This window comes from Pinus tabuliformis, chromosome 1_2 (genome assembly GCF_031772625.1).
Source record: "Pinus tabuliformis cultivar Carrire ecotype Pingquan chromosome 1_2, CPIR1, whole genome shotgun sequence".
In the NCBI taxonomy this organism is placed as follows: Eukaryota; Viridiplantae; Streptophyta; class Pinopsida; order Pinales; family Pinaceae; genus Pinus; species Pinus tabuliformis.
The window spans coordinates 57684497-57709760 of record NC_142298.1 but is presented as its reverse complement, the minus strand read 5'-3'; the positions used below and the strand labels follow the sequence as shown (position 1 = coordinate 57709760).

The 25264-nt window shown below is 37.5% G+C and overlaps 1 protein-coding gene across 5 annotated transcripts in view; it reads right to left on the bottom strand.

Annotated features, from left to right (window-relative positions):
- Positions 1 to 25264, bottom strand: part of LOC149204414 (C2 and GRAM domain-containing protein At1g03370-like) — a 514970-nt gene that overhangs the window by 123880 nt on the left and 365826 nt on the right. For 3 of the 5 annotated variants that reach the window (XM_089394709.1, XM_089394711.1, XM_089394708.1), the window contains 2 exons: positions 9133 to 9319; positions 8655 to 8933 (listed from right to left, as the gene is read on the bottom strand). In XM_089394709.1, coding sequence (XP_089250835.1) covers positions 8655 to 8933; positions 9133 to 9319 — 466 coding nt within the window. Of the gene's footprint in view, positions 1 to 8654; positions 8934 to 9132; positions 9320 to 25264 lie in introns of those variants that run through there. The other 2 variants (XM_089394710.1, XM_089394712.1) reach the window with 2 other exon arrangements.

Genomic DNA, 25264 nt, shown 5'->3' with positions numbered 1-25264 from the left:
GGTGACCTTGTAGTTGTCAAAGCCACAGTCTCTGCAGTGCCGTAGGCATCGGGTGGTTAGATCTCAAGGGAAGGGATCATTAACCAAGCCATAGCTTGTTTCCCCTTGCTTTCTCTCCACAACTTACTCTAGAGACTAGCCTCAAAACAACTAGGAGAAAGGATTTATCTAGATTAGGCATTATAACTAAAATTAACCAAGATCTTGCATTCCACCTAGCTTAGTTTGTATTCATCTATCTAGCTTTATCTAACTTGGCATATTATTATTTTGTGAGCACTTTGTCTTTACTTGCAATACTACATTTTACTGCTCTTGTATTGTCATTTAATTTCCTTGCTCATTGTCCATTCATATTGTCATATTTATTTGAGCATGTCTTTTAAAGAAAAGTACAATTTTCTTTCATTCGTGCAAGTTCTATTTTTTGCTCATCTTTTAATATTGTGCCATTTCCTATACTAATACTTGTCTTGCAGCATTATTTATCTTGTGACTTGAAATATTATTATATTTTGCAAGTGTTGAATCTCTATTGAGCGTTGTTATAAGGCACTAGTTTATCATTGTTAATATAGTCATTGTCTTATTGATCTTATTGAGATTGTTTCTTAAATATTTACATTGCTCTTTAGGGTAATCAAACTTGCTAAATAATTTTTAATCAAGTTTCTTAGATAAATAATTGCCTTGTCCTTAGTCTCCTAGGCTTGTTGTTGCAACAAGTTTTCCCTTTCTAACTATCCTTAGGGACTACCCCCCTTAGCTTATCTAGGAGAAAGCTTAAACGAAGTGAGTAGGGATTAGGTGACCTCCCCTACTCTGAGGGTTGTGTATTAAAAGTTATACCTTGTGGGGTTAGAAACTTTTCCCGCACTTAGGTGTACATCTTAGGCGACAACAAGGCTGACGCAACGGCTAAAGAGGAGGCCAAGAGGGAGAGCGAAGGGCAAGGAGGCCGAAAGGAGGAGGAGGCCCTAAAAGGGTTGCGTCCAAGCCTTAGAGGCCTTAATGGCCCACGACAAGCCCTAAAGGGTTGTCGTCCAAGCTTAAGAAGGGAGGTCGAGGCCCTAGGGGCTCATGTCTAGGCCAAAAAATGGCATTAGAAGTTGACATCTAGGGCTAGAGAGGAGGCCAAGCCCTCTTTAGGCTTGCGGCTAACCTCTAGGGCTAGGAAAGGGCTGACGCAGGGCTTCAAAGGGCTGACATAGGGGGCAAAGGAGGGTTGACATTGAGGCTAGAGGAGGGTGTTGGGCCTTAAGGCCCTAGAAAAATTCGAAACCCTTGCCAGAAAATCAATTTTGCTTCAGATCTTCAATTTTTTTTGCAAATTCTTCAGTCGCTGGCCCTGCAAAAATTTGTAGAGGCTAGATATTAGTAATTACCCTCAAAGGCCTAGATCTAGCTCTAATCTAGTAATTCATATTTGATATCATCTGCACAAATGAATTTACAAATACCCAAAACCCCAATATATACAAAAATTTAAAAAAAAAATTCAAAACCCCAAAAAACCCAGCTACAAAATAAAATATTTTTCAAATATATTATACAAATTATATTTAAAAAATATACATGTGTACAATGCTTAAATAAATTTTGAGAAATAAGTTTTTGTAAATTTTTAATAAGTGGTTAAATGTATTTTGAAAGATAAATGCCAAACCACAACCTTAGCGAAGTTAGAAAAACCATAAAAAAAAATATTTAGGATCCAAACATAGTCATCGTGTGTCCACAGTTTGTGAACTTGGAGACCAAGGGTTGGGGAATCTGCAAACACTATATATTTTCCGAAAGATAAACCGTTAGAACACATAGTGACTTGGATCACCTAAGATAAGCCCACCACTTACCAATAGTATGTTCCTATCACCTACAATGAAATAATGATTCAATAAAATTTATAAATCACAATATAGGAATGCCTATACCCAACACATACAATAAATCAGTAGATCATAGACACCATGAGCTGCACCCAAAAGTATTTATTATGATTATTCAAAACGTTCCCAGTGGGACAATAGCTTTACATCAACTTTTCAGAGTTACATTAGCCAAACATCAATGAATTGAGACACAAATGATCTCTCATTTATAGATAAATCCTCCAAGTGGAAAATAACAGCTAGTTGGTTTGATCCCTGTCAAAATAATCTCGACCATTGATAAATCCTTGATCAACTTTTAATCTCTGTTGTTGAAAATACTTATTTTTGAGAAATTTTCGAATTTCTCATTTAGCCCATTTTTTATTTGCTCAAAAATAATTATTTTGAGTTATTTTCCTCAAAAAACTGACTTTGACTTCACCACCAAGGCCCAAGGATCCAATTTTTCTTGAAAATTCCAATATTCTCTTGGTGGGGGACCTCCAAAAATTAATTCATTTAAGACCCACGAATTTTTCCATTTGGAGAATTTAATTTCTCTAGCAATTTAATTTTTTGACTCTAATTAATTAATTTTCTGGCTTAGGATTAATTAATTGACACTTAGGGGATTAATTATTTTTCCACCCTCAAATATTTTAGTCATGGTGTCTAAGTATGAGGGACCATGCACAAAAATATTTTTTACATAATATTTTACAAGATGAACCCTCAAAGGGGGGCACCCGTTCGTTATAGACCCTCTAATAATTACCCAATTCTGCAACACAATATGATCTAGTAGACCTAGTGACTTGTAATAAAATAATTTAGCAAATTAGCTTAAATTATTCCCAAATCACTTGTATATAAGACTAGACTAAAACACTAGGGCTCAGTGAAGACTTTGACAATAAACTCCACCCTAGCTTTGGGGTGAGGCTGGAGGGAAATCTCTGCCAATCATCCGTGTTTAGAAACACAAATGAATCAATGAGATGAAAAACCTCCTAAGATGAAATCCATCGCCAAAATAATAGGCTTACCTAGGTTGTTACATACATGCATGATCTTACTAGCATCATTTACATTACAAATTTTGCAGAATGGGTTTACAATGACATAAAATGTTGATGGCTGATGATCTTGATCCTTTGAAAAAGTATGGTTCAACGAATTCCTTGGAACTTTGACAAAATGTGTGCAACAAGTCCTTTGATCCTATTCTCATCCCTAGCCAAGTCAATCCCCTCTCTTGTTGATCAACTCCTCACCCTTGACCTAGTTTGGGTCCACTTGGGTTCTTTGTGGTCCCACAACTTTGTAAATAAATTTCTACAATGATCACATAGAAGCCACTTCCCCTTAAGGATTCTTAAGTCTTGGACACCTCTTTTCAAGGGATATTCTCCAAACCTTAGCCCTTCCAAGAGAGCCTATCACCTTGCTTCCAAAGCACGTAATCCATCTAATTGAATCTCTCTTGTGAATAGGCTTTAGGAATTACTCCTTATTTGATCACTGATCTATTCATCATTATGATTCCTCTTATACCGGGTCTCCTCCCATCGGTGAAAGTCTGTAAAGAGTAGGGAGATTTAGCTGAGGTGCAAGTGGGCTATTGCTCCATTGTTGCCACTTGACCTAGTAGTTGCTCTATAGGATCCTCTCCTACGACCCCTGCTAATTTGAACGGTAACATAGACCGAGCCCAATATTTCGGCTGAGTCCCCCCACTAATCCATGTCTAGATGTGTCCATGATAAATAACCAAGGATACCCAATTACATAATGAAAATCTATACCTTTGGGTTTGGAAGGCCCACCTTCAAACATATGATCATAACAGACAGGCGAGGGCACATAATGGCTAGCTTAGGTGGTAGAGATGGTGGCACATCGAACTATTTGGTGGCTACAAGGGGTTGTTGGCTACCGACTGAAGACAATATAGGAGAAAAATTTCTCCAATGTGTGTCACCCAAAGGTGGTGGGTAATAGGTCCTTAACAATATAATTTTTCCTGCAGTGCTTACAAAGAACAATTCTACTAGATTTTCATAGATATCTTTCAATGTTTTCAAATTTGCTACATAGGGGATGAGAGAATCCTTGATTGACTTAATGAGGATCCTTTGAGCCCTTATTTCTCCTTTCATATATTTTGATAGAGCTTGAGATTGCTCTTGAGAAGGTTTGGTGATAGATCTCGTGACATATTTACTAACTTCATTTTCTATGAGGATCAAGTCTATTCTCTTCTTCCATGCAAGGTAATTCGATGACCCAACAAGTTTGTTGTTCTCCTTGCAGAAAGAAGTCATTGTAGATTGATACTTACTTGTCAAGTGAAAATACTTCTTTTATGATGATGTCTTTCACTAGATGCCTTCTTGATGATGTTGACTTCCACTACCCCTTTGACAATTGAAGATGTGTCCTTGATGATGATTGCTTGATGATCTTCTTCAAGGATGTTTGAGATGTGATCTTTTCTTGAAGGAGATTGCTTTGATTCCTTTAGGGATGGAATGTTCTTCTTGATTCCTTTGGATGTAATGTAGAATGTGAAGGCTTACAAGAATACTTTTGAGTGGGTAGAGTCTTTTCAGTGGAGGTGGGGTCCTTCAGGTCTTCCCCTTTCAAAGTGTTGTTCCTTCTAGTTGATATGGTCCTTGAGATGAGATGGATAGTCCTCTTTGATGCTTCTCAGTTCTCCTTGATGATCTCCTTGTGCTAGACCCTTATGTATCCTTCTTCAATAGAATGATTTTCAAGTTGCCTTTCCTTGTTGTTGTCACATTAGCTCTGAAACTATGTTGAGAAATCTAGGGCAACTAGATTAGGGTGATTTCTCTTACATTGATAACTGCTTGTGATGTTCTTTTACTTAACTTGTAATTAGTTTCTTCTTTGACTTGATTATTATTGTGTTCTTATCATCAAACAACTACCAAACTATGAAGATCAATGAGACAAGAGGACACAAAATGTAGGTTGCTAGCCAGGGCCAAAACCTCTCCTCTTGAGAGGAAAACTCAAGAGAATTCTTTTCTTCTTATAGAATCTTCAAACGACGAATTCCAAGACCTAAGACCCTTGACAAAGACTCCTCCATGACCAAGTCAAACCAAGAACTTGCATCTCACAAAGTCAACCCCAAGTCAACCTGCTTCAAAACTTCAAATTTTGGCCTCTTCTTCAAAAATTTGGTTGTTGCTTTAGGAACGCAATTTTCAGCCTCTACTGCAGAAACCCTAATTTGGCACATGTGAGAAAATATGGTGAACTATGTCTCTTTCTTCCTTCACTTGGGGAGCTGCTTCTTCCTTAGTAACTCGACTTGCAAGATTATCCTTTTGACACTTGATTTCAGCCTCCCAATGTGACTGTAACTTTCAGCCTTGTTGCAACAGAATGATGCCAAAGTTTATTCGCACGTGTGAGATGAAGATATCCCAAAAAGAGACCTTAAATGTTTCACTCTTCCTCCCTTTGTTTCTCCTCTTCTTCACTGGTTATTTCTTGCCTTCTTGTGCTTCTACAAACTTGGATGGATGATTTTTGATGAGGTCGAGTTCTTCTTTATATATAGGCTTCTCATGGAGTTCGAACAACCCTTTCATGATAACGACTTATCTTATGCAGACCGACTTGGTCTTGGACGGGGACATTTGACTCTTTTGACTCTAAATAAATTTCTTTTACATGATACAAAGTGCCCAATGAGGTCTCTGTCTTTCATATATCACAATGACTCAATTGACTTCTTGACTCCATGACAAACCCTAGAAGCACTCAATGGCTGCTTGACCTACAAATAAATTGACCTTGAGCATGAAACCATGCTACAAAAATAATAATAATTTTTTTTCTTTATTTTTACAATATACAAGAATGAAGAGTACATTTCATATTTATGAAGACCGAACCTAGTTACATACTTCAACAGATAGAGTTGTGGTAGAGTTTGGGCTATTGGTGGAGGGTTGACTTGGCACTTGGGTACATAGTTTTAAAAACTGGCCAACTTGAACCGGAAACTATTCAAACTGGCCAGTTCATTGGGTGACCGGGTCAAACTAGACAAAAAAACTCAGTTTATGGGCCTATTTCGCCAAAAAACCACAAAACCCGGCGCAAACCGACCGGTTTATTGCCAGGCCAACTACAGACCCCACATAATGCAATTTTCTGAGTTTTGATGTTGTTTTGAGGGAAATTTGGAGTTGTTTCCCTCTAAAAAAAACCCGTCTAAGAAAAGCATGCCTCCCCTCTCATTTGCCTCACACATAACAACCCTAGCAACATTGGCAATCAATGCCAAATGATAATGTTAAATTCTTAAAGTGAAAGTGATATTTCCTTTATTTTTCATTTTCATCCTTTTACTTAAATTTTTAACATTACCATGGAATGATCAAGATGTTTGAGAGTGGTTTCGACCTCATTGGATTTCATATGGAGAAACTAGAATTTTTTCCCTCAAAATTTAGCAGACTTAATGGTTTTCAGGATTTCATGGTTCGGGGGTTTGCAATGTTTCCATTTGATTCTATCATGCATGAGGGTATGAGATTGGCATTTGATCAAGAGCATGGAGCCCTTTAAGGACCTTGATGTTGGTGGCATTGACTTTTGAACTTTGTTAGTGTTGGTGGTATTGATTGTTGAACTCCTCTATGATGGCCTTAACAATAATGTACCCTTCACTCAAAGGAAAATAATTGGTTAGGGATGCTAAACTTTTTCTACCACATTATAAGGCTGAGGAGATGAACCCTTCACTCAAACCAAAATCACTAGTTAGGCATGTTAAACTTCAATTTCTATCATATTATAAGGTTGAGCAATCCAAGTCTGAAGACTTTGAGCGAGATGATGTTTATGTATCTCTTGTTGATGATCCCATTTTTAGTAGCATTAAATCAATGATGAGTTTCATGAGTGATCATGTTGATCCGTGATTTGTAGTTTTGATGTCTATTTTTGTTGCTACTACTAGCACTACTACTAAGGTTGCAAAGGAGTTTTAGGAGTCCTCAAACACTCAGCCAGATTATTTATGTAGCTCATGTTGATGATCCCTTGTCTAGTAGTGGTGATGAGTTTGATCATGATGAGGAGTGATCATGCTGATCACTGATATGTAGACTTGTAGTAGGCCAGTGACCCCATATAGCTTATAACATTGTGTTTGAACTTTGGACTCTAGAGGCCATTTAGAACCTCATTGATTATGTATTATGTTTTTGATACTTATTGCACTCGGTGCCAATTTGGTATATTCACCTTTACCTAGTATATAGATGAGCAAACTTTGCATATTTTATCTCTATTGGTTTGGAATCATGGTTTTAAATCTTAAAAATAGTTTTTTCATTAAAAATTAAGTATTCATGCATTTTTTAAAAGACCGGTTCATTGAGATCTGACCAGTCATGGTTTGATCAGTTCCGGTTTGAAACCCTGTTTAATAGGTGGACTGGTCCGGTTTTTAAAACTATGCTTCGGTAATTGGTCTACTGGTTAGTCTATCAATGATTTGGATTTCTCTATTGTTGACAAAGATTCTATAAGGAAAGGATTGCTGGGTTTTCCCCTTGTGGGTTTTTCCCTGGCCATTGGCCTAATTTCTGGTGTCTCTTATCTTTTGTGCACTGTAATTTCTATTTTTCTTGAACTTGAATGGTTAAATTGTTAAAGTATAATTTTTGATTAAGAATAAAGAAAAGCTAAAAGAACAATAACACCTTCACAAGTAATTATCAAGATCAGAAATTCAACCTTGCAATCGAATTTCAACAAAGGATTTCCATTTAATTCCCCAAGATGGCTGCAGAAGGTTTCAGAACCTAATTGTCCAAATTGGGTCCTGCCGATAAAACTGCTCTTCTAAGCCGATTCCTCCAGTTTTTCCAATCCGAAAACAGCGAGATGGATGACAAATAATAGATTGATCCAATTTGGATTAATATTTGTTGGTTGTTCATTCATTTTCTGAAGGATATCATGCTGTTGTCGTGGAGTTTATGGTTACATGATACACTAATGGTTGATTACCTATTCTTGAAATTGTATCTGTCACGAGCATAATAGCAAGGAGACAAGTCTCTTGAGATCAAGCACATGTCATGGAGATAGGAGACGTCTTAGGTTCTTGGAGATGTCACAGGAGACATGAGAAAGATGTCCTGAAAGACTCTAGACATTGCCTATCATATCCCAATGTCCTGGTAATAATGCGTGCTCAATTCAAAAGCCACACAAGTAAGTCCTTCCAATAAATAGAAAGCAGGTTCTGACTTCATTGCTTCTTTGGTTGCCAGTCATGGAACTATGCATAAGCATGTGGATGACATTTTTAATTTTGGTTTTTTGATAATGAACATCTGAGTTCAGATTAAAAGTTGAGCACTATCTGAAGTCGTGATTTCAGTGAGAGATATTTCAAACTGGTTATGTTTACTTGCATATGAATAATTAAATAAATGTTAAATACTTTGTACATTCAATATTTTCACAAATTACAACTTACATTGTATTCAATACATCCATATTTACTCATGGGAAGTTTTCAAGAGTGGTGTTTCCAAAGAAAATTCCGTTCAATTTTGTAAACTATAAGTCATATTTTGGTCCTATCCTAGGGATCACAACATTTTATAACGAAATCTCATATAGCCTGCACACACAATTGGCTTGTAAGCTACTCAATTAAAGGGAATCAGGATGCTAATAAGAGTAGCGTACTTGTTTTTACAAAAAGAAGAAAGATACCTGAAAATGATCTCCAAAAGGAATGTCTTGAAGGGTTAAATTCTCTGAAAGAACACATTCTTGTGCATCATCAGAAAAATTCCTCTGCTGAATGCACATAACACGGCTGCCAAATTGACAAAGGCAATGGTTAAGTTTGTAAAATTGCTGGCGTTGTTCCAATATTGGGCAATCATTTACTTTCTCCCAAGGAGTTGCTGTATAGTTCACGTAACCCATCTTGTCCATTATCTTCTCTTCAAGTTTTTCTTTATCATACAGGAAAATTAATGATTCAACCTGGAATAATGGATGAAAAAGTTATGATCCTGTTTACAAAAGAAAGATATGCCTTTGGAAGTAGCACAAGTGTTTGAATAACAATTCCTACTGCTGAGAAATGCAAAATTATGTTTTAGTACAAAGTTACAATCTTGATGAAATTAACGAGAGAAACTCCAACCACCTTTCACTAATAGCCTGTTACATGTATTCTTACAGTAAATGGAAGATTTGTTGAGTACACTTCTGACATACTCGCCTCCTCGAAACCTGAAAAGGCTTCTCTATCATCAGACTGTTCCGTTCCTGTTACATAATCTGTATCTCCAGCGTCTACATTTGCAACAACCTCCATCCGTTGTTCTAGGCTGAGCATACGATTTCTCCATAGAGTTACCACTGTCCTGTAGTCAAAGTGTATGTTTACATTGATCATGAAGTGCAAGTTCTCCTAGATAAAGGAAACAGGAACAAAGACATGCCATCATCACCAAAGCATCCCTGAACTAGATTGGTATTATTTGCAAAAGACAGGATTGCCACCAATTACATGATTGGGAGAAGCATGCACGTACATCTCAATGAATGAGGAATTTAGATTTCAAATTGATGAGAACCTTTGCATTTGGAATCTAAAATACAGAATTTATTATAGAGATGGATTGATCTCGAGAATCAGGTAATGGTATCAGTATCAGTATATATTAAATCTTGTACAAGTTTTCCAGGAAAAATGGACAACAAACAAATAGAGGAAGTTGGAGAGTTGGGAAGAAAATCACATTGAGTGAGAATCGAGAAGAGATTGTGCACATCATATCTTAATCTGGACAGGAAATAGATATGATGCTTGGATAATGATTACAAAGATAGGTCATTTCTCAGCAGCATTGTTGAAACTAAAAACAATTTAAAACAGGGGCTTCGTTATTAATTAAAGACTGTTTTACACACAGGTGGCAACCACACACTAAAACCTATAATTTTACTATACCAATCCCAAATTAGGCACATAGGAAAATGCCATATAAGTAATCAATACATATTTATACAATACAATAAAGTAAGCATGTGTTACATATATTAATGCCTGCACTTTTAAGTTTTAACCCCATAGAATTTTAGAAAATTATGCTGGAAGAATACTTCGTCCAACTTGAAAGTTTTTACCAATTGGTCTTCCTTCACCATACAACCACAAATTTGTGTACACAAAAGACAACAGAAGTTAGCATGCTCTACAACCTATTCAAACTCTAAAAGAAAAATTGTCAATGTATTCTTTATCATGTAATCCTTGAGTGACAGAAAAAAGCATGCTCAACACCCATCCTCCGATGTGGAAAAAATCACACACATGGTCAATGCCTGGTGACGTTCTTCCCATATTATCTGATGAACCCTATTCCCCAAGTTCCTAGTGGAATAGTTTGACTGTGCACTATACTTGCATTATAAATCTTTGCACCTTTCAATTTGGTGTACGCCTATCTCATTGTAAATAATTCATCTGACTTGGTCAAAGATGATAAGACACCTAAATATGTATATCTTAATTGTAGCACTAGGAGATGTGGTCAAAGATGCTCGTTCTCCATCAAGATTTTATTTCTATAAATATTAACTAATACAATATAGAGTGTGTTGCACCTCATATTGTATGGGGTTTTGCATTGTGATTTTATCAAACTAATGGGTTTTGGCAGCTGTTACCCCTGGCGCTTTTGGATGGATATGGTGTTTCAAACCTTCATGGAGCCTCTTTGGGAGTGTATTATTTGATGGAAATCTTTAGTGGAGGATTTTTACTTCTCTATGGTGAATGATCATGGTTAATGGTCATCTTATGGTTTGCTGCTACTTTCATGTCTTTGCTTAATGGATCACTCTCTTGATATATGGGTGCTTGCTACTTCATGTGCCACTTTTCCTATTATGATGATTGTGATGCTTCTTTCTTTTATCCCATGATTAGCCATGGGAGCAAGAGGTGTGATATTGATCTGATGGTATGCTGGTTGCATTGATTATATGACTATACGTAGGTCATGCGTTGTATGCTAGCATAGGTTAGGATAGTTGCATTTCAAATTATGTGAGCATTATAATATTCTGCATTCTCATATTATGTTTCATAGTAGAGTATACTGCATTTAGCACAGATTTTATTTTATGTATGGATTTATATCATCATATAAAACATGGGTGATACCCTACACCCAATGCACATGCTCCCAACCAAGTTGATTTGGATGTGCAGGTTATAGGTCTGTGAGCCCAGGGATTGTTGGAGTTCTCATGAACTCTCTGTTCAAGCTATGGATCATGCGCTCTACGGTGAGCTCATGTCCCCGAGTTGGAGCCAGATGTTACCCACCAAAATGGGTAACCCCATAGGAGGAAAAGTGTTTCCTACAGTTGACAGCCAGCTAGTCAGCCAAATAGCCAACAACCCCTTCCAGCCACCATTAGATGATGACATGCCATGTGCCTCCACCACTTGTATTAGCCATGTGCTTCTTATCCATCCGACATTAGCACTTGGATGAAGGTGGGCTACCACTTAGAAGGTACTTCGATCATTTTGCAATCGGGTGCTTGCACTTGTTTGTTTTTGGCAATTAGTATGGATAATGGGGAGATTTGGAATATTGACAAAGCTTGACCGTATCCTTGTTTTCTCACTTTACCAGGGGGGTTAATCTTTGACCCTAGTCTAGTGGGACCTCCCTTAAGGCCTTTTGGGTTAGAGGAGGGGCACTACCTGGAAAGCCATGATTGAAATAGTGTGTTCCATCTTGCCTTTATCATACTTAACACCTTCCATCCCACATTACAAGCCCTATTTCTCACCTCCATTCTTCGGGTACAACTTGTCATTGGGTCTTGGGGATTTGGCACTCACACATTTACATACCTTAAGCAAGGCTTGAAAACTTTTCCCTAAGAGGTTGATGCAACTAAAAGAAAAAGAAAGATCATGTCATGGCCACAATCAAACAAAAGAATGAAAAATCAAAGGATTTGTGTACCATCAGAGTTCAGAGCTCACCAAAGCTTCTAAGCTCTATCTTCTTCTTCTCATCTTCTTCTATATTGTACTCAAATTCCACAAGCCCTATGGTGATGATGTAAAGTGATGCTAATAAGATGAATTGAGTCATGTAACAAGCCTAGATAACTTGGGACATTGTCATCAAGTGAGTTTACTCTGAAGAGTTTATTTTACTTGGTTAATTATTGGTACATTTTCAGTACTTAATAATTAATTGAGTTTTTTCTTCTAAGTTATAACCCTAAAGTCAGAGTGTGGCTTCATGACAAGGCCTTGGGTGAGTCCTAGTGTCCAAATTCATTGTATATTACCATACTAGACCACTCGTAAAATTTTCAGAATTTGATTAGGTCTAGGGGTCAGTTTTTTAATTTTAAAAATTTTCTGCAGGATGGAAATTTTAATAAATTATGATTGTAAATTGTAATAAGTGATGTATAGAAAAGTTGTATGGGGTATAAGTGCTCAAAATTACACCTATACACCTCAAATTTCTACTAAAACACACTTTGATGGGTAAAAAATAAGTTATGGACCCTCAAAACCCACCCTTTCCTAAGTTTATTGGAAAATGTGGCAACAAATTAGCCCAGAAATAAATTAAATGGAGAAAAATAAGAGAACACCATGTGACAAAATGACATGGAAATGACTTGGCAGCCAAATGGTGATTAGGCACACGACATCATCAAGAGATTGAGAACATGGGGAAATCGAGTTCCTTGCTACACTTGTAGAGTTCGATTTAGTGACTTGGAAAATCGAAATTTATGGAAGATATTGCAACGTTGGAGAATATTGGGTGAATATTTGATTTGATATTTTAGTGGAGTCTCCTCTCCACTTCAAACTCTACTAGCTCTCACACATGGCAACTACACTTCACCTCTAGCACCACGCAACATCTAGAACAGGCCCATGCATTCCTTGATTGGTAGCTCTAGGCATGGGAAGGTTAAGATGTGTCAGCTTTTGGTTTAGTGGTAGAGATTACATGAGAGGCGGCTCCCTTTGGTTCACACTTGGCATCAACCTACCTCACACAGAGAGAACTCACATTTCTTGATGGGAGATATACTGCCACACTTAAGGAATTCGATTGGTTAGACTTCACATGTGTCATGGTTACTCTACACTTGGGGTTCGATTTGTTCTTCTTGGGATCTTCTCCAATCACACTTGTCACATGGTGTCTCTCTTGGGATTTTCTCCCATTTCTCTATTTAAAGGAGTTTTGGGCTCTCACTTTGTAATCTTGATACGAGCTCTTGTGCTTGTGGAAGCTCTCCTAATGTGTATTTTGCAATATCATTAAAAGAGTTTGGGGTTACATTTGAGGTGTTGTTCTCATCGTGTATGGTAATATCTTGATCATTTGCTTTCATTTGTCTACTCATTTCATTATGCTATTATTTTCATTATACTTTTCAAGTTGTGTTGATGTATAGATATCTTACATTGGCATAATGTTTATTTACTGGCTCTAAATAGAGAATGCTTTAGTTGATGTCCAATATATCTCTAAAATTTTCTCATCATTTGTTAAAATTGGCAACTAGGGCCAAACACCACATCGGTCATCTTATTTATGACCGCTGATATTTTTCTTGGATTCCTCTCTCCGAGAGGTGTAGGATTGATCTAAAGATCATCCGATTCTGACATGTACATATAAAGATATGAATTTATTTATATTATGGACAAATTGTCAAGGTCGGCCAACAAGCAAAACAGGCATTCAAATCCCCAACTCATCCTCAAAGTTGCATATAAAAGGAGGAGACCTCAAGTCATTTTTACCATCATCTCATCTTACATCTCTTTGTCTCCTCTTGTGATTGGGTACGCATATCTGGGCAGATTTCTCTCACACGTGCGAAGGAAGAAGGACAAATTTCTATTTGACTGCATTGACCAGCGTTGACCGAGCTGCAAGGAGACTTTTGACTGTGTTGACTTGTTTTGACTTCGGTTTAGGTAAGGTACCTCTATCTTAGTAGGCCATAGATCTGGGCACTAAAATCGAGGCAATCTGACCTCTCCTTTGACCAACATTGACTATCCTAGGGTTGGTTGTAGAGTTGACTTTCCTTGACCACTTTTGACTGGACTTTTTTAGATTGTTTTGCGCTGATTAGACTTGCTATTAGAGACCGAATTTGAAAGGGTTTGACCGAGCTGAATAGAGGAAAAAATTTTCCCTGTTTGACCAGCATTGACTTTTTTGGTTAGGGCTTTTTGTTGTTGTCATAAATTATCATATTTGTAAATTGTTCTATCTCTCTCTACTGAACTATTGAAGAATATAAGAAGAATTGATCAAGGGTTTCCCCACATTGGGGTTTGTCCCTGGCTAGTGCTACATCTTGTCTCCTTTTGTCTTGGCTTGTCTTCTATTGTTTATGTTTATGTTCTATCTACATTTTACTATCATGTTGATGTGATTGCTAAACTGGATATTGATATTGGGCTAATAAATAAATTGAAGTAAAATTACTCTTAAGCATAGAACATACCATTGTTACCTAAAATTAACATGGTATCAGAGTTGAGGTGAAGACAAAGCCCAAGCAAGAGTAAAAGAGCAATCACCAAAGACAGTTGGACAAGGACAAAAGGCTCAATGGGTTCCTCATCCCACTTCCCAGCTAAAGACAAGCTCCATGAATAATCTGACTATCATGGATGGTGTTGTCGCACAGATTGACACGACAACGCTCAGACCGGGGGCTGTCACCCTGATCCCCGATCTCTCCGTTTAAGCCTGTCTCCCACGGCTAAGGGGGGTAGACCCTATGAGATGATGAAGACCAACTGTGGACCAATTGGATTGGGAGATATGATATAGAAAGCACTAAATGGATTTTGCTAAGTTAAAAGACCAGTGCCTTATAGAATTGATGGCTGAATAATTATCTATCAAATGCTGCGGAAAGATGAAATCATTAACAACAATCATTAATCATCAAATAACTTGAACGATGCAAGATATCCAGTAAAACCACAATGTTCTTATAATTAAAGTTCAAGAACAATATCCAGCGATTAAAAATTTCGAAAAGATAAATGCTTTAAACAACCACGCAATTATGAACATTAACCAGATATCATATTCATGCAGCTAATCTTCAAAATGATCATTCATGTGCAGACTCGCATAAAATGATAAACATTCATTCCACATCAAAAATTTGAATCTCAGTAGGAAAAAAATAGAACGTGATAAGTCCCCGAGCCAAGACTGAATCTGGCAAAAATTTTCCACAATATTTTTTATGCTTTTATGATTTTAATGAACATCTAAGAAAGTTAAAATTATTCAAACTAAAACTAAAGCTTAAAAAAAAAAATAATGAAAAACTATCAAACTAAAATTAAGAAAAATTTAATTCTCAAACTAAAAACTATTAAAATCTAAATTTAAAGTCTATTCTAAATCTAAATTCTAATTAAAAGGAACTTTATATATATATATATATATATATATATATTTTATTTTTTAATTATTTTATTTTATTTTTTTTATAAAGATTCAAAAAATAAAACTAAATACTAACCCTTCAATCCTAAAAATATAGACTAAACTTAAATCTAAAATTAAAATAACTTAAACACTATACAAAATCTAATCAAAGATAAAAATGGAAATCGATTTTTTTAATTTTTTTTTTTAAAGTTAAACCCTAAAAAGTAAAAAAAATGATTAAATTTAAATCTAATGTTATACCTATCAAAACTAGATCAACACTACCGTCAGCAAAATGAAATGAAACCGGCCTACGTAAATAAAAAAACGCGTTCCTGTTTGTCTGCGGAGTACCTCGACGACGGACAGAGAGAAATTCTGAGTATTTGCAGGTGGAGAAGGATAGAGCTGCGATGATGGAAACGCTGACAAAAGCGACGGATTTGAGATGCAGTTTGGAGAAACTTCAACGGCAGGGTTTTAAACACTTCAACGCACCAAATATATCACCCACGCATGCGATTTTATTGTATTTCTATGTGTTCATTAGTCCGACGGGAAAGGGTATACATTGCAGGATCGAGGGACGGAGCACGCATGAGGGGTACAAACCAGAACGCACCCACGCGGATTTTGCTTGAATGATTTTTGCGTTTAATGGAGGTCCACGGAAGTTCCGGCAGCGGCACCCTCACGCAAGTTTGCAAGTGATTCAACGGGTAGAGGGCAGTGTAATGTTGGCTGCGTTTTTATGCAGAAAATGGGCAGGGAATTAATACGTCTGCAGGTGGATGGGGATAGCAGCAGCATGAATGAGCAGCTAATGCAGAAATAGCGTGGGTAGATATGCGTGAACAGGAGCAGAAAAACACGCTGGTGGGTAGCGAATTTGTCTGCGGGCAGCTTGGTGTAAACTCAATTGTGGAATGGGGAACAGCGTGGAGACCCAATGAAGGAGCAGCAATGAAAAGAATAGCAGCATGCAGAGAAAGAACTGCGGGCTTGATGGAAATGAGCAAGTGATGATCTGACAGTGAGAACTCAGAAGCTGATTATCAAATGAAACCGATGTGAAAAATTTTCCAGATCTGAAAACCCTTGAAATTGAAACCCTTGGGCAGCAAAACAGCTTGGATAAATCCTCAGAGATCTCCAGAAAACCCTGCAACCTGTAAAAAAAAAAAAAAATCGCCAAAAATAATATGTGCAGTAAACAAGATCAAAACCCTAGATCCAACAAAAGAATTACAGTATTTACAAACCGAAAGCTCTTAAGAAGCCAGATTTATCAATAATCACAGTAATATTATCAGAATTTAATTTTAATGTAAAACGCTTCAGAAAACCCCGCATGCATTCATAAAAAATATTTCGAATGATAAGCCCGGGATCAAGAACTGGCTGGGCTCTTTCAGAAAAAACACAACCCGGGAATTGGCTGGTTCAGCCGAGAACTTTCCCCTAACGCCCGGTAATCTAAAAAAAGGATTTCCTGCACAGCTTAAAATCAACCATCAACATAGAAGGAGAAAACAATAGTGAAACCCCGATCAAATGGAGATACCTGCCAATATATTTCAGAATCTAAACTATCATTCAAACCTCAAAGATCAGACAAGATACCTGTGCCTAGATCAATCTTCATTAAGCTATTATGAATGGCTGAAAATAAAATTATGCAGAAAAAATAGAACAATCTTACAACATTTTTCGAAGAGTAACACCAGCAAGATTTTTAACCCCAAAGTCTTTTTTATTGCACAAAAAAAATGACTACAAGAGAGCTTTCTTTAGCACTAGACTCCAAGATCGAATCTCATCTCAAATGACTCCTAGCACCCTATTTAAAGCAAAAATTCCCAACAGCTAGTTCGAGTGATCCATGTCAAAATGATCTCGACCGTCGATGAGGATCAAGACATCTCTTAATCTCATCCGTCGAATTTTTTAATGCATTAAAAATTGAAATTCTGCATTTATTTACTCAAAAATATTATTATTTATTATTTTTAGCTTTTTACTTTATTTTTTAATTTTTATAATTTTTATCTAAATTTTTATTTATTTATTTATTTTTATTTTTATTTTTATTTTTATTTTTTTATAAATTTTTAATTTTTATTTTTCAGTTAATTTTTTAATTTTTTATTTTTTTTTTAAATGGATCCTTGAACTTAGCCTTTGGAAAAATTACCTAGGACCTAGGACTTAGGACTTATGAGGGGATTAAAACATTTTCTAACCCTCAAGACACTTTACATCATGACTTTTACAACTTTACATCTCAAGGGGGAGAATCCATTTGACATAGACCCTCATAAACCACCCAGTTCTGCGACACAACTATAATCTAGCAGATTAACACACTAGGATTCTCCTAAGATTCTAATGACAAAATCCATTCCGGCTTTGGGGTTAGGCTGAAGGAAAACTCTGCCGATCATATATCGGTGAGACAAAAAACATTTCGGAACGTAGATTATAACTAGAAAATTAGGTCCACCTAGGCAATTTACATACATGACCCAACTCTGCTAAGATTATTTACAATTAAATATGCAGACTGGGTTTACAACATAAATTGATCAAGCTGTCGATGACTGTCGAATGGTACGGACATGTCGATCAAGTGCTATCCCTTTTTTGCGAAGAAAAAGGGGGTGTACTGCTGGGAAGTTGACACGTAGTGATCAACAGATGGAAGATGTCTCTTGATTTGACCTTGGAAGAACAACAAGTGTTGGATTATGTGAAGGGTAAAATCCCTGAGCCTCCTTCAAATGCACTGGCTGCTGCGAAGACCAAGTACAATAGGGCTGAAGTCAAAGCAAAGTAGATTATCAAAGATTCCATTGACAAGCTTCTGGTGGCCTACATCTCCGAATTGAAGACCTCCAAGGAGATCTACAACAGGTTGGTCAACATGTTCAAGGTTAGTGATGTTAATCAAATTTTATTTCTCAAAAATAAGTTAAAGGATATTAAGAAGGGCAAGGACGAGGATATTCAATCCTACTTATTAAGGATCACTGGGATCAAGAATGATCTACTCTTGATTGGCGAGATCATTCCTGACAGGGAACTTACTATCACTACCCTTGGAGGACTCCCCCCGAGTGGTATATATTTAGAACCACTATTCTCAGTGATGATCGAATTCCAGGGTTTGAAGAATTGATGTCGAGATGCATTCAAGAAAAAACAAGAAGGGTGGAGCAAGCAATGCGTTCTAATAAAAGAAACCCCACTGCTTTCTCCTCTCATGCCAAAAGGAGAAATATTGCAGGGTCCAAAGGCCATTTCAATGGAAAGCCTGGATCTAAGAAGGGTAGGTGCTTTGTTTGCAATAAGTTTGGCCACTATGCAAAGGAGAGTCCAAATAGAAGGGACACATCACATAATGATGATCACAATCATTCTAGGGGCAACTTCAACCACAACTATCAAAGGAATGGCAGGTACAATGGCAAAGGAAAAGGGAATGTGGGACACCAAGGAAATGGTCGACCCTCCAAGAAAGCAAAGAACTCTATGTATGAAGAATCAAATGTTGTTAACAATAAGCAAAAGGAGTACTATCTTATATTGGCCCTCTCCACTACCTCTCCACCAGACACTTTGGGGAATTGGCTAATTGATAGTGGTGCCTCAAGGCACTTCACCGAATACAAGGAAGCTCTCTCTAATCTGATAGAGAAGGAGACAAACTTGGAGATTATCCTTGGAGATGATGCCACCTATCCCGTGAAGGGAGTAGGGAATGTTACCCTTCAATTGAATCAAGGTAACACTATTCATTTACAAGAAGTTCTATATGTACTTGATCTCAAGAAGAACTTGGTGTCCATTTCGGCAATGGAAGACAAAGGATACAAGGTGGCATTCATCGATGGAAAGGTACGTGTTTGGAAAAGGAATTTTAAAGATGCTTTTACTCTTGGGTTCAGGGTTGACACTTTGTATCAAGTTGGAGGAAGTCCATTGGGAGCCATGTCTTGCGACACATCTCTACAATCTGAACTATGGCACTGGAGGTTTTCCCATCTTCATTATAAGGCTCTACCTGATGTGAGATAGACGGTGACAGGTGTGCTCGAGTTCAAAGTAGAGCATGAAGATGTATGTTGGGGTTGTGCCGAAGGAAAACTTACAAGGGGACCATTCCCCTCAAGTAATAGCAAGACCACAGATATATTGCAATTGATCCACTCTGACATATCTGGTATGATGCCCGTAAACTCTTTGGGAGGATAATTATATTATCTCACCTTTACGGATGTCTATTTTCATAAGACTTGGATCTACTTCTTGAAAAAGAAGGATGAAGTGTTCACTTGGTTCCGTCAATTCAAAGCCTTGATCAAAAACCAATCCGAGAAGAAAATCAAGATATTGAGGACTGATAATGGGACTGAGTACGAATCCAATGAATTCCATGATTATTGCAGAGAAGCTGGCATTAAGAGGGAGACTACAACACCATACACTCCCCAGCAGAATGGTGTAGCTGAAAGGAAGAATCGTACTATTCTAGAAGTTGTTCGTGCCATGTTTCATGATCAAGGGTTTCCGAAGTTCCTATGGGCTGAAGTTGCTAATACCGCCGTGTATGTTCAAAACCGATGCCATCATCAAGCATTGGACTCTAAGACTCTCGAAGAAGTGTTCACTGGTAAGAAACCCGATGTCTCTCATTTTAGAATTTTCAGATATCTCGTATATTTTCATGTGCCAAAAGAGAAAAGAAGCAAATTGAGTGCATTAGGGAAGACAGGAATCTTTGTGAGCTATAGTGAAAATTCTAAGGGTTATAGAATTTATGTGGCTGGTCAAAGGGAAGTTGAGATAAGTCATGATGTCACCTTTGACAAAGATATGGCCCTCAACAAGATCAACAACCTTCATATTCCAAGGAAGGACAAAGAAGCTGACACTGGAAAATAGGGTGCAAAAGAAGATGAAACAATGTTGAATGTTGATGAACCTATGGATCCTATTGATCCTCCTCCTCAAGTGTCCTTCTCCTCCAAAAGGAGACCCTCATGGGTTAGGGAGACTCTCAAAGATGTCGAGAGACATATTGCACCAAGGGGGACTTTTTGTGAAAGCAAGAAGCCGAACAGGTATCAAGGATACTTGACCGTCATGAGCACTATCATTCAAAATGAGCCTTCATCATTTGAAGAATCCGGGAAGCAACAAGTATGGAAAGATGTTATGAATGAAGAATACGAGTCAATTATGAAGAATGATGTCTAGAATGTGGTTCCTAGACTCCAGTTTAAATCGGTTGTCACCTCTAAGTGGCTCTACAAAATCAAGCATGGAGTCGATGGAAGTGCAGAAAAGTTCAAGGCTCGCTTTGTTACTTGAGGCTTCTCTCAAAAGGAAGGTGTAGATTACGATGAGATATTTGCACCTGTTGCCCGATACACCACCATTTGCTCGTTCATAGCTCTTGCTGTCTTGCAAGGATGGAACCTACATCAAATGAATGTCAAGACCGCTTTCTTGCATGGTTTTATCAAAGAGGAAGTCTATGTGGAACAACCCAAGGGGTTTGAGGTTCATGACCAGGAATCTCATGTATGCAGGTTGAAGAAAGCTCTCTATGGCTTGAAGCAAGCACCCCAGGCTTGGTATGAGAGGATTGATAGCTACCTAATGAAGCTAAGATTCACTAGAAGTGAAGCTGATCTGAACCTTTACTTTAAGGTTGAAAATGGTAAACCTCTCATACTGGTACTTTATGTGGACGACATCTCTCTAACAGGTGCAAACCCTCTCATTCACAAATGTAAGAGGGAGTTGGCTTCTGAATTTGAGATGGAGGACCTAGAATTGATGCGCTATTTCCTAGGGTTGGAGGTTTAGGAAAATCCAGAAGAAATTTTCCTATTACAAGGAAAATATGTTGTGAAGATATTGGAAAGATTTGGGATGGTGGATTGCAAGCCTGTGACTACCCTGATGGAACTTAACTTTAAAAAGTTATGTGGTAGTGCTGCCGAACCTAAATTGGGAAATGCTTCTAAGTATCATCAACTCATATGAGCACTGATGTTCTTGGTGAACTCCCATCCAGACATATGTTTTGCAGTTAACACATTGAGCCAATATATGGTTGAGCCTCATCATATACATTGGATTGGTGCCATGAATCTTCTGAGATATCTTTGGGGCACAATCACTCATGGAATGAAATACACTGCCCGAGATGTGAGGCTGTATGGTTAATTTGATGCTAATTGGGCTGGCAGTGTGGTGGATCGCAAGAGCACTTCTGGATGTTGTTTTCCTTTGGGTTCTGCTTTGATATCCTGGATGAGCAGGGAGCAGAAATTGGTTGCCTTGAGCACAACTGAGGAAGAATACATAGTTGCTAGTATGGCCTCCTGTGAAGCTATCTGGTTGAGGAAGCTCTTTAGTGAGTTGTTTGGACATGTGCTAGATACCACCATGATTCTCTGTGACAACCAGAATGGGATCCGATTATCAGAGAATCCCGTGTTTCATGATCGCTCCAAGCATATAGATATGAGGTGCCACTTTATCCGGGATATGGTACAACGAGGAGCAATATGGCTCCATCACATTGGGACTAATGAGCAGGTCTCCGATATTCTGACAAAGCCCCTAGGGAAGGTCAATTTCTTGACCTTCCGAGAACAACTTGGAGTCATGGAGAGACACTCTTATGAGGGTCCTGTATGATATGGACATTGAGCTCTGGGTGCTCTGGGGGGCTTGGGGTCCTTCTTGGAGCGATGAGCAACCATAGGGTGAGTGGTTCAGCCTTCCCCTTTGATACCCCTGGCGACATGTAGGCAGGATGAGTGGTTCATCCTTCTCCTGCTGAGACATCCTACCCATGTAGTCTGGGACTCATGGGAAGTACCTCTCATCTGGCCAATGAGTAGAGAAATGAGGATAGGGACCATAGTACTACCGATGGATGCATCGTGTACTACCGTACTCCCTATGCTAGGATGACCGATATTGATCGGGGATCAATTGGAACTAACTTCGGGTCAATAAGAGTGGTATGAGACTCTCTTTTGATTGGCATCAAAATTTGAAATGAAAGATCTGGGACTTATGCATTACTACTTGGGCTTAGAAGTTTGGCATAAACTCGGTGACATATATCTTGGTCAAGGAAAGCACATAATCAAGATGTTACAAAAGTTTGGTATGATGGATTCCAAGCCTATGACTACTCCCATGATCACAAATCTCAAGAAGTTGAGAAGCTCCGACTCTAGTCATTAGAGGAAATTTCAGCCTAAAAGTGCCCATGAAAATTTCATGTAATTTCCATGTCATAATATGTAAACCAATCAAAATATTTTAATTTAAAAAGAGGTACAAGTTCTAAATAATTTTAAATTGTTTGATTTGGGTATCTGTGAAATATTTTATTATAAATTTGGGTATAGTTGAAATATTTTATTATTAATTTAGGTATTAGTGAACTATTTTATTATGTTATTTACCTACCTTACACGTATGAATTAGAATATCGAAAAATTATTAATGCAATGTAAATCTTAATATTAGTGGAAAAATATAAATTAAAAATGTGGGTCCATTTGACATTAATGACCATGCCAAAAAAAACACAAAAAAAAGTCAAATATAAAATATATATACACAGTTAAATATAAAATATAAACACAGTTAAATATAAAATTGTTAAAAACATATTCGAGAAAGGACAAGTTATTGGATTTCGACAAAAATATAAAATATATAGTTAAATATATTTAAATATAAAATAGTTGAAAAAACATATTCCAAAAAGGAAAAAATTAGAATATTTAGTTAAATATAAAATAGTTAAATATAATTAAATATAAAGTAGTTAATCTAGTCAGCCCTGATTATTCAAGAGAGTTCATGGTTTTTTCTTTTGCTTCAGAGGCTACATTTGCTGGTGTCCTGTTACAAAAGAATATGGAAGGTCATGAGCAACCTATTGCTTTCATGAGTAGAGCACTTCAAAACTCTGAGTTAAACTATACTACCATGGAAAAGCAAGCATATGCCTTGGTCAAGTCCCTTAAGCACTTTAGGACTTATGTGGGTTATTCCAAAGTCATTTCTTTTGTACCACACTCTGCTATTAAAGATATATTAACTCAAACTGATTGCTTAGGGACTCATGCTAGGTGGGTTACTAAGATCTAAGAGTATGACTTGGAAATTAGACCCACTAAGCTGGTTAAAGGTCATGGATTGGCTGAAATGTTCACTGAAAGTAATGAAAAGGCTCTTGGTTTGATATGTCTCAATGATTCAACTTCACCTAAGTTGTAGAAGTTAGGAGAGCATGTAATATTCCTAACGAAAAATCAATAGAGATAAACAAAGCATACAATGGTACATGCAACACACAAACCCACAAAAATTAAACACCCGAAAATGCACCAGAAAATTGCACTAACTGAGCCATTTTATTATAAATCAAGCGAGTACATATGAGCATGAAATGAGTACACCTTGGCTTGCCTAAGGCAAGCTAAACAATTCCTAGGTAATAAAATGAGTTGCTCGGATGCTAAAATGTGCTCCTTCTTCTATGCCATGTGTGGCCCTAGAAAAATTACACTCCTTGCTGGAATGAAATTGTCGTTTGACAGTCTTCCAGTGCTCAGAAAATTCTGAGAAATTAATCTTGGACTCCCCTCAAATAACCCACCAAAACCCAGAAAGGGTTTGGCCTAGTTCTTGTTAGTTTTTGTAGCATTGGATGTGTTCTAGCCATGAAATTTGGTGGACAGATTAGAATACATGAGATCTCCAAAACCCAGAAATCGTTTTTGGAAATTCCACCTAGAGATGACTTAATTAGATTATTAACCTATTTGTTAATGTTTCCTAAGTCTAAACTTAAGAAAACTAGTTAATTAATTAGAATTAATTAAGTCAAGGTGAGTATAGTCTAGAAACTCACACAGATTGATCCATAAATGATATGAGCCATCGATTAAGATTTAATCTTGGCCGTTGGAGTCCCAATAGGAAAATATAAGAAGGGATCATTTTGGTGATGGAGGAAACACCAATGCAGATACTCGGTTGCCCACGCAGTTCGATTTTCTCAATAGAAGAGACTCAGTAGAGAAGGTAGAGCCAGAGGGTGAGTAGCAGGTGGCAGAGGAGGTCAGAAGCATTTTCGGAGGAAGTATTCCAGTTCTGGAAGAGGCAATGAGAGGGAGTGTGAAATTCCCAGAGGTTCTGCGCAAGCACTATGAAAAATTCTGAATCTTTACAAACAGACATCCTACTGCAATCACTGGTTTAACATCTCCTACTTGTTATTTCATTTAACAAGTTATTTAATTACATAAACAGTGATGTAAATACTACTGCAGACTACACTAAGATATAGATCATAAATTGAAACAATAAAAGAGACAAACACACAAGGGACACTGTTATTTTTGGACAAGGCGTCCCCAGAAAAACCAAATGCAGATAGAGGGTTTGTATTATTAAGCAAGTAGAATTTGAGTACAATAGGTTGCCTCTCACACCGCTAACCTTTCAAATAAATCACGGCAACAAAAAATACATACGAGGGTTTACCTCGTTCTCGAAGTCACAACTGATCTACTGAGTGGCCTGACTCCGGCAAACACTGCAAAATCCCAGCGCAATCATTGCTTGGGCTAGTGTCTTGCCTCTAAGAGACTGCATCACCCCTTCTGCTAGATTGACTTACTGGAGGAGGACTGTTGTTCAGCCCTCCTGTCTCAGAACCTCACTTCTCCAGCAAAATCGCAAACTTCTGACAAATATCCTGCACTGCCACTGCAAAAGACC